At 36.7% G+C, this 13,414-nt stretch overlaps 1 protein-coding gene across 1 annotated transcript in view; it reads left to right on the top strand.

Annotated features, from left to right (window-relative positions):
* The window catches only part of LOC106878490 (elongator complex protein 2), a 49,301-nt gene extending 36,299 nt beyond the window's left edge, over positions 1 to 13,002 (top strand). Inside the window, exons 15-20 of the mRNA XM_014927711.3 lie at positions 1,653 to 1,783; positions 2,575 to 2,755; positions 6,218 to 6,339; positions 9,473 to 9,597; positions 11,377 to 11,475; positions 12,810 to 13,002. Of these exons, the coding sequence (XP_014783197.1) occupies positions 1,653 to 1,783; positions 2,575 to 2,755; positions 6,218 to 6,339; positions 9,473 to 9,597; positions 11,377 to 11,475; positions 12,810 to 12,969 (818 nt within the window). The 3' untranslated portion in view covers positions 12,970 to 13,002. The remainder of the gene's footprint in view (positions 1 to 1,652; positions 1,784 to 2,574; positions 2,756 to 6,217; positions 6,340 to 9,472; positions 9,598 to 11,376; positions 11,476 to 12,809) is intronic.
* The last annotated feature ends 412 nt before the right edge of the window (positions 13,003 to 13,414 follow it).

The raw sequence follows: 13,414 nt of genomic DNA, 5'->3' as shown, positions 1-13,414 counted from the left end.
ATTATTTCATTTCTCTTGAGGCTTCTAAATTCTTATCAGGTATATTGCAAGGTATATTTTTTCAAATGTAGTAAATTTACTAGGTTCTTGTTCAAAACACATTCACATATATACATAGCTATGGAGATATAATAATAATACCTTTCTTCAAAAAATGGTATGGGTTAGTAACAGGAAGGGTATCTGGTTGTAGAACATTGCTTCAATATATCTGGTCCAACCCACTACCTGTCTACTTTTTCCAGCATGGAATAAGTGGACATAAAAGGTGATGATGATCATTGTATTCATGTGTGTGTGTGTGTGTATGTGAGAGAGAGAGAGAGTGATTGCGTGAGTATCATCATCATCATCATCATCATCGTTGTATGTTTGCTTTCCATGCTGGCATAGGTTGAACAGTTGAACAGTATCTGACAGGTCAGAGGACCATGTCTTGCTCCAATGTCTCAGATGTAGCATAATTTCTACAACTGAATGCTCTTCTTATCACCAACTTTATAGTATGTACTGGGTGCATTTTTTCATGGAACCACCACTTAGGAGATTGTCTTGGCCTTACTAAGACAAAATGTCCTGTCAATTCTCTGCTATCTCAGCTCAGTTTACCAACCACTTTACAGAGTGTACTGAGTGACACCAGCACTTGTGAGGTCGTCTTGTAACTGGTAAGACTAAATAGTCCCCACAATGGAAACTAGAAGAAAGAATTATGACTTTTGGTTGAGTGTTGAGAGAAATATGATAGGAGGGACAGATTTATTGCTGTGAGAGGAAGGAATGGAAGGTACAAGGAAAAGAATAGTGTAAGGGCTTAGTGAGAAAGAGAAAGGAATAGAGTGAAGGTGATGGAGTGAGTTGAATAGGAGAATCCAATGCTATCTCGCTTATATATATCACCATTATTTTATGTCTGTTTTCTATGCTGGTTTGGATTGGATATTTCGAAGGAAGCTGAGTCAGTTCTTATTGGAGTTGCAGCCTCCGAGACAGATCAAAGTACAACTTCTTGCTTCTGTGTGACAGTTTTGGTAATATTTCTATAGCAGAATGCCCTTCCTAACACCAACCTCTCCTGTACAGATCTGTGAATATTTAATCTCCAACCATTCTCCCAGCTCACCTCTGCCCTCTTGACGGTCAACTTTACACACCCAACCACATAATTCTCACCTCCTGTACAACCAATCCCAGTGTCACTTCGCTATGTCCTGTCATACTTCTCATTCTGCCCTGTAAGTAAAACTTTTGTTTTCCTTTTCATTGCAACTCTTTTACAACAATAGGGATTTTGAATCCAAACACTCTTCCTTATACTCTACAAACCACAATACAGTAATATGTATTAGTTTGAGCAAGGATATTATAAAGTTTACTGGTTCAGAGAAGCAGGAAATATAGTAACAGTTATAAAGAAGCATACTAGTGTAAGTAGTGTGTTGGTCATTGGAAACTTTCGACTGAGTTGAATGGTTGGTTTTATTTTTAATGCAATCTAGAGCTCCCGAGTCTGTGGTTATTGTCCTGCACCTTTGTACCCCAGCATTGGTCCTATTGTTAGTGTTATGTCAATAAAGATGCCACTGTGGTGCATATAGTTATTACAAAGATATTTGTGGTCATTATGTCAATAAAATTATCTTTATCTTCAGAGCCACCTACAGAAGAACATTTACTACAGAACACACTGTGGCCTGAAACACAAAAGTTATATGGACATGGTTATGAGATCTTTGCAGTAGCAGCTGATCCTAGAGGAGAAATACTTGCTTCAGCTTGTAAAGTAAGGATAGTTGTTTTGTTGCTTCACTTCTAATTATATGTGAAAGAAAGGAGGATCAGTAGGTATGTGTGTGTGGTGTAAATCTATATATGCTTATGTGTGTGTATCTGAGTACTTGGTATGTAGGGCTTGAGTTTTAAAAAAAATCAACTGCTATTTCTAGCTGCTTCAGTAACTATATATGAGTTCCCCTATTGGTTTGTAACTATCATTTAGCCCTGGTCCACACCGAATGTTGTAAATACAAGATGTTCCAACTATAACCAGTCTGTCTTTTTATTCAGACAGTATATCTAGGACTTCCTTATCCAATGTGTTCATTCTTTTTCTTCTTTTTTGTTAGATATAATTTAAAGGAGATTTGTCTGCTATTTCTGGCAGGTCGAATAATTTCGTAAAGGCATCTTTAATTTCTCATGTTTACTCTTGCTATACTGAATTTTTTTTTTTCATTTACCAATGACCTTCACAAGATTTTCCAGTTTACTGATAGCCTTTACAAAATCTCTCAGTTTATCCAATGATCATTGCAAAATTTCCCAAAACTAGAGGAGTAAACCACAATTCAGAGTTGTTGCAATAGGAAGCAGAGTAAAATATTATCAAGATATCATCAGATTAGAAACCTGGTTCAAATTCTATCAACAGAATGAATTCTACCAAAGGTATCCAAGAGCTATGTAATGGTATTAAACCAGATGTTATATCAAATCTACCAGCTAACAGTCTGTGATATTGAAGACTCTGTAATTTTACAGATTATGACTGTTTTCTCTATTTCTCATTTTCAGGCTTCCAAAAGTGAATTTGCAGGAATTATCTTATGGAATTGTTCAAACTGGAAACAACTTGGTGTCCTTGAAGGCCCATCATTGACGGTCACTCAACTGGCTTTTTCATATGATGGTCAACATCTTCTGTCTGTGTCCAGGGACCGTACCTGGACACTTTTTAGACATGCAGTGGACCATGGTTAGTTGGGGTTTTTTTTCACACTTTTTTGATTTTTGTAATGTCTTTTTTAATGTTATTTGAATTTTTGTTGCAATTGATTTTGTTTGTGTAGTTATTTTTATTGCTGTGTGTACGTGTGTCTATATATATATCTACAAAAGGCAGGATGTGTGTGTGTACATGAATGTAATTTATGCACGTCCACAGATTAGCACGCATGTCGCTCCAATTTTAGGAGGACATTGGTCATGACCATGGCTGTACTTTTGTCAACCTATTTTTCCTGGGACACCCGCGGATTGTGGTAAAAATCGATTTTCAACCATAACTTTTACCTATTTTGAACGTCAGTGAAAACTGTAAGTTTGCTAACATGAGTTAAGTCCCCTTCTTGCAATGGCAAAAACGAAAAATAAATTTCAAAATATATGCTGTCACTCTCCCTCTCCCTCACACACATCAATACACACCTTCTCTCTCTCTCTCTCTCTCTCTCTCTCTCTCTCTCTCTCTCTCTCTCTCTCTCTCTCTTTCTCTCTCAAACTCACACTTTCTATCTCGCACCCCATTGTCAACATATACGCACGTCCCTGTCATTTTCTCTCTCTTACACTTTATGTTGACATCAAACAAAATGTACGTTTCCACATCAAAAAAACAAATGTTTGTGTTTGTATGTGTAGACTTAGAATATATCCTAATGTTAAGAAAATTTTACACAATCATTCAATAAAACTCAAATGGGATAAAGAGCACACGCTTTATCCGCCTAGACAGTGCAACGGGACCTGCTTGGTAATCAAGTCCCTGACGCCCCACTTTATTGAGGCCACCATTGTTACGGGGTGCGGGAGAGGGGAAAATGTTTTCATTTCAAGGATGCACCTTTATCCCTCGGGGTCAGACATGCTGCTTAACTTCCACAGATCGCAGTTCCCAGTGAGACCATGCTTTGATGGGGTTAGATGATGATGGGGGGTTCGAAAGGGCCGGCATGTGCAACCTAATCACTTCTGCTGGTCAAACTCCCAACCCATGCGTTCCCGTCATGACACTGATTCTGCAGAACTGGGTTGGGTGTGAAAACTAACTTTAAAGTATAAATATAATTTTTTTGAATCAGCAATGTTGTGATCGGATAGTTCCTTTTTGGGGTGAAAAATCAATAAACTGATTCCTTATAGGGTTTTCCATTCAATCAGGATGAAAAATCGATAAATTGATTCCTGATAGGATTTCCCACTAAAATTGGTTACACCCCATTTTCAACAATAACTTTTACCAATTTTGACATATTTTGTTCAAACTTTATGCTGGCGTTGCTTAGAACTTATGGAATCTTTGAATGCTGTAAATTCTCCAAAAACAAGAAAAAAAAAAAACAATCGATGAGTAGAAAAATCAATAAACCAATTCCTTATGGGATTTCCCAATCAAATTGTCTGCAACCCATTCTCAGCCAAACGTTTACCAATTTCAATGGATTTCGCTGAAATTTGACGTTGGTGTAACTTAGTTTGGTTTGAAACAAAGCTCTTGATTAGCTTAATAATCCTAACTTAATCTTGGGCAATGCTGGGTGAAACTGCTAGTGTATATATATATTAAAATATGAAAAAGTTTTGAGCTACACTGTCGATAATTCCTTGTCAACAAATCACCTGTTAACTTTGCACATTTGAAGACAAGTGGAATGAAAGATCCTTTACTTGAATAACAAGTAGAGGTTAGGGCACCTTGTTTTAAAAAAAAAAAACAATGCATCAGTAATATGTATTCATCTAATCCATGCTAACACAGTGTTCTGGTTTCTTAAACCATCCAACCCATGCCAGTATGGAAGGAGGAGGTTAAGTGATGATGATATATATATATATATATATATATATATCATCATCATCATCATCATCATCATCATCATCGTTTAACGTCCGCCTTCTATGCTAGCATAAGTTGGACGATTTGACTGAGGACTGGTGAAACCGGATGGCAACACCAGGCTCCAATCTAATTTGGCAGAGTTTCTACAACTGGATGCCCTTCCTAACGCCAACCACTCAGAGAGTGTAGTGGGTGCTTTTACGTGTCACCCGCACGAAAACGGCCACGCTCGAAATGGTGTCTTTTATGTGCCACCCGCACAAGAGCCAGTCCAGGGGCACTGGCAACGATCTTGCTCGAAAACCCTACAAAGGCCAGTCAGACGGTATATATATATATATATATATATATATATATATATATATATATATATATATATATATATATATATATATATATATATATATATATATGTCTGTACGTATTGTCGTCGTCGTTTAACGTCCGCTTTCCATGCTAGCATGGGTTGGACGATTTGACTGAGGACTGGTGAAACCAGATGGCTACACCAGGCTCCAATCTGATTTGGCAGTGTTTCTACAGCTGGATGCCCTTCCTAAAGCCAACCACTCAGAGAGTGTAGTGGGTGCTTTTACGTGTCACCCGCATGAAGGCCAGTCAGGTGGTACTGGCAAAGGCCACGCTCATCTCGCTCGAGAAACCTCATGTGTCACTCGCACAATAGCCAGCCCAGGGGCACCAGCAATGATCCCGCTCGAAAAATCCCAGAACCCCACACAAGAGCCAGTTCAGCGGCACCGGCAACGATCTCGCTTGAAAAACCTCATGTGTCACCCACACAAGAGCCAGCCCAGGGGCACCGGCAACGATCCCGCTCGGAAGATTTCATGTGTCGCCCGCACATGAGCCAATCCAGGGGCACTGGCAACGATCTCGCTTGAAAAACCTCATGTGTCACCCGCACAAGAGCCAGCCCAGGGGCACCGGCAATGATCCCGCTCGGAAGATTTCATGTGTCGCCCGCACATGAGCCAATCCAGTGGCACTGGCAACGATCCCGCTCGAAAGACTTCATGTGTCGCCCGCACACAAGCCAGTCCAGGGGCACTGGCAACGATCCCGTCTTGCTCAAGGCATTTCATGTGTCACCCGCACAAGAGCCGATGCTTTTACATGTACATGCACACATTCCAGTGGTTACTGCATACATTACATTATTACTGTGTCACAATTTGTGTTATAGGTAGTACTCCTGCTGTCAGTATTATTGATGTTTATGTAGTGTGTCTCAAGCAGGTCTTCTTGGAAGTATTACAACTATTTCCCCCACCCCCTTGAAAATTCCCCACCCTCTAAAATATCTTGATCTATGATATTGTCTCCTCCCCTCCCATTTCCTATAAAGCATTTCGTCTCCCTCTGGGATTCCTCACCACATCTTAAGTTCTTGAAAACCTGCTATATAGTTTCTCCCATTGAAGTTAGCCAACTCTCCCTGAAAATTCTCCACATCCCATGTCAGCAAAGCTTGCCACAACTCTCATGTTCCCTACCAATAATGTCTAAATGTATAATTCCTCATGGATTCATTGTCTTTTCTTGACAGCTTTATATATTTTCTCTCTCTCTCTCTCTCAGATATTCCATTTAAGAAAATTGCCTCTGTTGACAAAAAGACTTCAGCCCATTCTCGCATAATTTGGTCATGTTGTTGGTCACATGACAATGCCTATTTTGCCACAGCATCTCGGGATAAGAAAGTGAGTGTCTAATTTTATTTATTTATTCATTGGTAAAATGTAAAGAGAGCCATGAGTTGATGAAGTGGCTGAGTGGACAGGATATTGGGCTATCTGTTCAGAAGTTCAAACTTCTGAAGATGTTTCAGTTTTTCTTTCACGTAACCTCGGTTCACTTGGCTGTCACAAGGGAATAGGTACCACCAAAAACCTCACTCTCCTTGAAGTCTCTTCACTCTCTGTAAATTCTCCACATTCCATATCACCATATCAACAAAATTTGCTACAACTCTCATATTCTCTAGCAGTAACGTCCAAATGTATAATTCCTCAAGGATTGATTGTCTTTTTTTTTTGATAGTTTCATTTTTTTTTTTTTATAGTTTCATTTTTTTTTTATAGTGGTAGACAAGCATCATATTAAAGTGATGATTTATCTCAGTTTCTATGTCTTGGACAATACTTTTTCTTTTACGTAACTTCAGTTCACCTTGCAGTTACAGAGAAATGATATCTCTCATTTTAGTTTCTCTGGGACAATACATTCTATTCCCTCAGTTCACTTGACTACCATCCACGAACAGGTAGCAAATCATATCATATTACCTGTCATAGACTGGCATCTTGTTCAGGAAACATTTATTTTATTTTAGTGCCTTTCAGTCATTATCCTATCTTCTACACAATCTCATTTCCATCTAGATATTATGATAGAAGAGGTAACGTTAGACAGTCTGAGAGGAATGTTATCTGGAGATAAAAGTCCCTTAAAGAGGCATTTATACTGCCAAGTGTTGGGTGAAATAAAAGAAAGTTTCAAGTATATCCATTTATGTATTTGTTTTGCAAGATTTTTGATGTGAAATTGTGTGTTGAAACAGATATTGTTATACTTAGAGATAGACATATTTTGCAATTAATCACCTGCACTATATATTTGGTCTTCACTCCAGTTTTATGATTAAAAACACACACTATATATTTGGTCTTCACCTCAGTAATAATACAGCTGAAGTGAAGACCAAATATATAGTGCATGTGTTTAATTGGCAATATATGACCATCCCCAAGTAGTTCTCCCATGTATTTCAAGAGGAATGGCATACTCAAGGTAGATAAAATAGAAGGAAGACCTGAGACTCTACGGTGGCAGTTAGACTTCAGAATGTTTGGCCTCACAAATGAGGGGATATTCAATCAGTTAAAGTGACTTTATGTCAGTCCATACCAGCCCTGAAAAACAGATATTGTAATGATACTGAGGTTGATATTTGTCTCAACAATAAATAACCAAGATTATTGTTTAGCCTCCCAGTCAACCCTGACTGTGCAGATCTATGGTCAAAGGTATTCCAGTTGTGACCATCCTGCTTTTTCCAGCAACATTATCCAATATTCCTTCATTGTTTTGATAATAAAAGAGCGGAACTTGAGGGAAATTTGAGTACTATTTCTTGCAAATTGAGCTGCCACCTAGAAGTTCCTTCTCTGACTGAAATAATCAAGATATTTAAGGAGTGCTGGTTTTGTATGAGACTGCCAATGTGATCACTATTTCTCTGAATAACCACATCAAAACTAGTCAAATATGATTTTGGTAGGAATAAAAGGTTGATAGAAACATCCGATAGAAAACACATGGCATATATATCGCCATTGAATGTTGATACTATCTGATGGCAATCAAAATAGCAAAAATATCTGAAAGAAGGACATATGCAGCACATAATAGTAATTACTTTTACTTTGAAATTTGGTGTTTATATTTCCCCCTTGATAAATCACCTCCATCCTGCTAAGCAACTTATGCTGATATTTATTTCTCTTTTTCTTGTTAGAGCAATGAACAGAACATTTCTTGACATTCATAAATCAGAGATATTAATGTGATTGGTCATTTAGATTAGTTGGAAGATGGTGATGAATTATCAATATGTTAAAAGATGTGAACGTAGCACGCTGTGCAAAATGCTTAGTGGCATTTCAAATTCTCACCAAAGTCAACTTTGCTTTTCATCCCTTTGGGATGAGTTAAATAAGTACCAGCTGAACTCTGGGGTTGATGTAATCGACTTATCCTCTCCTTGAAATTGCTGACCTTCTGCCAAAATTTGAAAGTAGTCTGTTAAAAGTTGTGATATCTTTAATTTTACACCAAATTTTTTTCCAACCAGACTTTGTGTTTCTCCTTAACAGAATTATTTTATATTGTATGGATGATTGATGTTTGAAGCAAAATTATAGTAGAGGTTGAGGATGTACTACCAGCAGCTGTTGCTTCTGTTGGCAACAAAATGTTTTTCTCTCTTAGATGAATTGAAAATGAAGATTAAATAAGGTCTTTAGAAATTGAAGTGAAATGGGACAAACATGAGCTGCTGAATGTATAACATAAGCATGGCTGTGAGATGGGGAATACATGAGCAGTGAGAGAGACTGACTCAGGCTTAAAGATAGAAGCAGATGTGAAGTGTGATGCAACCTGGTTGTAAAACATGGAGTGTTGAACAAGGGAATTATTAGGATTAGGGACTGAAATAGGATGATTATAAACTGTTGTATAAATTTTGAATGCATGTGAGCTGAAAGAAACAGAAACTGGGTATCAAAGATAAAAGTTAATGTGTGCTGGGGAGATAATTTGAATTGTACAGATGCATGACATGTATGGACAAATATTGTGGGGGTGAAAAATTGTTGTGCTCTCTCTGAGAGAAGACTTAATACAATCAGGTCTAAGAATGCTGAGCATCACAAATGAAATGACAAAAGACCAAGACAAGTAGAAATATAGTGTATGGTAGACCAATCCAACCTGTGTCGGTATAGAAAACTGCTAAAACATTGATAATGATTATAATTTCAAATCTGCTTGATGGTGTTTCATAGTGTTTGTTAGCAGGTCACTTTTATTCTACATCACCTCAGTTTACTGAGATGTTGGGAATAATCAGTGCAGTTTCCAAATAATGTTCAGTAGTATTGATTACCCATTTGACCTTTAGCTCTGATCAGGAAATGTCACAGTAATTCTCTCCGTCTCTGTATTTCAATTATATTCAGATGCTATACACACGTATATATGGTACATAACACAATATCTGTCACCTGAATGTGATGTAATTCCAGTGACATGTCTGTTCTATATATTTAGGTAATTCTCTGGAATTGTCCTCCACCCTCAGCTAATGTCATCTCTGTTCAACCAAAAGACAATTTCATATTCAGTGATTCAGTAACAGCAGTTGATATGGCTCCTACCTTCACACCTGATAACAAGTAAGTAAACATTTCTCTTTCTTTCTCTCACACACTTACATTACATACCATACATTGCTGTTTGTCTTAGTCTTTTGTTACTTTATCTGTGATACTCAACATTCTCAGACCCGACTGTACCAAGTCTTCTCTAACCTTTCTCAGTTACTGTGTCATGGATAAACCTTCACAGAAAGCACACTGCAATTTTTCACCGTACAATATTTGTCCATAACCATCAGTCATCTCCTCCAGGACACATCAACTCATGCCAGTAGTAATCTTTCTCTCAACTCATATGTTCAATCACTAGCAAACATTTGAGATAATATGATGACAAAAAACAGTTTTCCAACATGCCAAAGACCAACATGGCGGCAACCTGGGTCAACCTGACATCCACATCTTATCTAAGCACACCAAGGACCCAACACTCAGACAAATACAGGAGTAAGTCCTCATAAATGAAACTTCCCCAATACTAAATAGGAAATATACATAATAGATATCATACTCCCATACCCAGTTTACACAGGTAGAGTAGAATAGTTAGTGGGCTGTTATGTAGATAGATGTATGTACGTGTGTATGTATGTATGTATATGCACATGTATATAAGCATATGGATATGAAAGTAAACAGATCAACATACAGAAGGATAGGTACATAGGTTATATGAATAGACAAGCACACAAACACAAATGAAAACACATGACATATATACACACATGTACAAACACATACGCACACACAAACACATGAATATGCAGAATACATATATACAAATATACACACATACAAACATATATATACATATGCATACACACACACACACATACAAACATATATATACATATGCATAAACACACACACACATATATGCATACACACTAACCCACACACATACACACAAACAAACAAAAAGGTACGCATTGTGAATAACAGACAGTCAAAACTATTGAAAAAATTGCAAGATGCAACGAAAATTTTAGAAAAATAAGAAAGAAATAAGTGGAAATTTTACCGGTGAATGTGTTAAATTATAAGGCACTAAAAGAGAATGACCCTCCCCAGACACGACAGAATATGCTTCAACACACGAACTCATAAAGAATCTTACAAACCAAATCCAAAAAAGAAATATACTATTCATCATAATCATTTAATATCTATTTTCCCAAACTAGTGTATGTTAGCTGGGTCTGAAATGTGGAAAATTGCCACTTAACCTGAATTGTTTGTCATCTCATCTAGACTCAACATCCTGAGATACGACATCATGACATCACTTGTTCCTATCTCTTATTTGCTCCCCTCCATTGGCACTACACTGCAGTTACCATCCTGTCACATCACATCTCAACACAATCATCTCTCTTAGTGACTTTAATGGCAGCCAGTCAGCTCACACCTACTCTTTTACATTACTGCTGTACATCTAATGAATCATATTTGCCTCAGGTCTTCATACATTACCAACCATATACAATATCACACATGTTGACCAGTCTGCTACCTATTTTATTCATTTTTTATCATGCAAGCATGGATGGGAAGAATTATTTGTTGAAGCAAGTGGTTTTCACTTTCTACTGTTAATCACACAAAACAGGCTCCACTTCTTAAATTATTAGTTTTGTTCAGGAAACTAGATCAAGTAGAATGGGAGGATATCTACAAGGACATAATATAGTAAGATCTAAACTTACAGCTGTCCAGTCAGTAGTCCAGCATCTTAAACTCCCAGCTATTCTGTTTCATTTGATCATTGTAATTATTGTTGTTATATATATATTGCAGTTATTTACTCAGTATTGGTTTGGACAGTGGTATTATAGAGTTGTTATCCTGGTCACCTGACCAACCAACACCATGGCAACATTTGAAAGTCTTGGACTTGTATCCTTTCATGCAGAACCTTTCCTTTATCATTAATGCCACAATATGGTTAATTAGTTATTTCTTGGTGTATGTGTCAGTTATTACTGTAGGTCTTTATATGTACTATATTAACCAAATCTACCATTTTAAACATAACAAAATTACTTTATTATTGCACATTGACATTCAAACATATGATGGAGGAGGGTATGTGTGAGTGCCTGCAATGCAACCACCTTCTATTGCACCCATCCTATTGGTTGTCTTGCTTTGAATGAACACTGTACACCAGTGGGAACTCCTTTGCCTTGCAGGATTGAAAGCAACCTCACTAGTGTAGGTGCCACAGTAAAATGCACCCAGCACACTGGAAAGTGGATCATGTTAGGAAGGACATGCAACTGTAGAAACCATGCTGTAAATAAAAAATATGGTTGGGTTATGATTTCCTGATCTATTTAGGACCAGTATTAACTGAATAAGAACTGATTATGATGACGACCTCTCCAGCCAATGCCTTCATGGAATACAGGCATAAAATAACGGTAAGTAGGAACAGGGGAAGTAGATTTTATATAAAACAACCATCTAACTTGCTGCTATGAGTATATGCAGAAGTAACTTTTGTACATCTTATATATATATATATATATATATATATATATATATATATAAGGTAACAAACTAAAGAAAGGGGTGTGTAAAACATCCAATTCACTGGTATGTCAGTTGAATACCACATAAATATGGGTATAATTCAAATTAAAAACAATAAATTAAATAGAGAGATACAACTGACAGTCCAATAATTTATAAAGAAGTTATTGGATTGTCAATTGTATCTCTCCATTTAATTTACTGTTTATTTATATATATATATATATATATAATACATCATCATTTACACCCATTTTCCATGTTGACATTGGCTGAATAGGTTGCCATAAGGCGAATCAGTTCTTATTCATAATTACTACCTTTTTAGATTGGTAAGGGACCATACCTAACTTCTAAATTCGATTTTGGTAACATATCTATGGCTAGATGCCCTTCTCTACATTGCTTTTGTTTGCTAGATATATGATGCATATATTCATACCATGAATATATTACATACATGCATTATGTATCCTTTATAATCTATAATTTTTAATACAGACAGATACACATACAACAATGGAAAATAAATATTAACTCCATCTCGTCTTACAGTAACCTATGAATCCTCTCATTCAACTAAGTCTGAAAAGAGCATTATTTTAAATAAATTAGTAAAATACTTGAAACACATGAAAAAGAACTAAAAAGAGTAAAATAAAAGGGCACCAGTTCTATTTCCTTATGTTTATCAGAATTTCTCATCATTTAACTGTGAAGAGACTGAAATTCTCCAGAGTTATTAAAGACCACCAACAACAGAACAAAGATGACGACAATTCACAGTTTATGCTGGCATCCTGTGGTAATGACTTCTCTGTCCGAATTTTTAACATTTTTCTAGGACAATGTTAAATAAATAAATAATACAATTATATTTTCCACAAATTTACTAGTTGACTTTTTATTCTGTTGTCAGTTTCTCTTTGGTTTGTTGTGACTGTTGACACCACATACTCTTATTTTATATCATAATTTGCAAGCAATTGTGTTGTTGGGGCCTAATCTCTGGTTCATTGTTTTTTATGATATCAGTGACAAGGCTATGTCTGAATCTGGTTATAAGAAATTTTGTTCATAAAGCACTTATTCTTCATTATTTTTTACACTGATGTTTATATCCTACACAAATATAAATCAGCATACTTTTAAGAGAGTGGGTTGTGATTTGAGGGAAATTTGGTTGTTATTCCTAACAGATCCAGTACCCACTGACTCTCATATTGCTGCTGTTAAGCCCCAAGTCAGTGCCAATTGAACATACCTATTATTAAAGGAAATCCAGCTATGATCGCTCCAA

Source organism: Octopus bimaculoides, chromosome 4, assembly GCF_046866305.1.
Source record: "Octopus bimaculoides isolate indiv1 chromosome 4, ASM4686630v1, whole genome shotgun sequence".
NCBI classification, from domain to species: domain Eukaryota; kingdom Metazoa; phylum Mollusca; class Cephalopoda; order Octopoda; family Octopodidae; genus Octopus; species Octopus bimaculoides.
The sequence above is the reverse complement of the archived record's forward strand: the minus strand, read 5'-3'. Positions and strand labels throughout refer to the sequence as shown.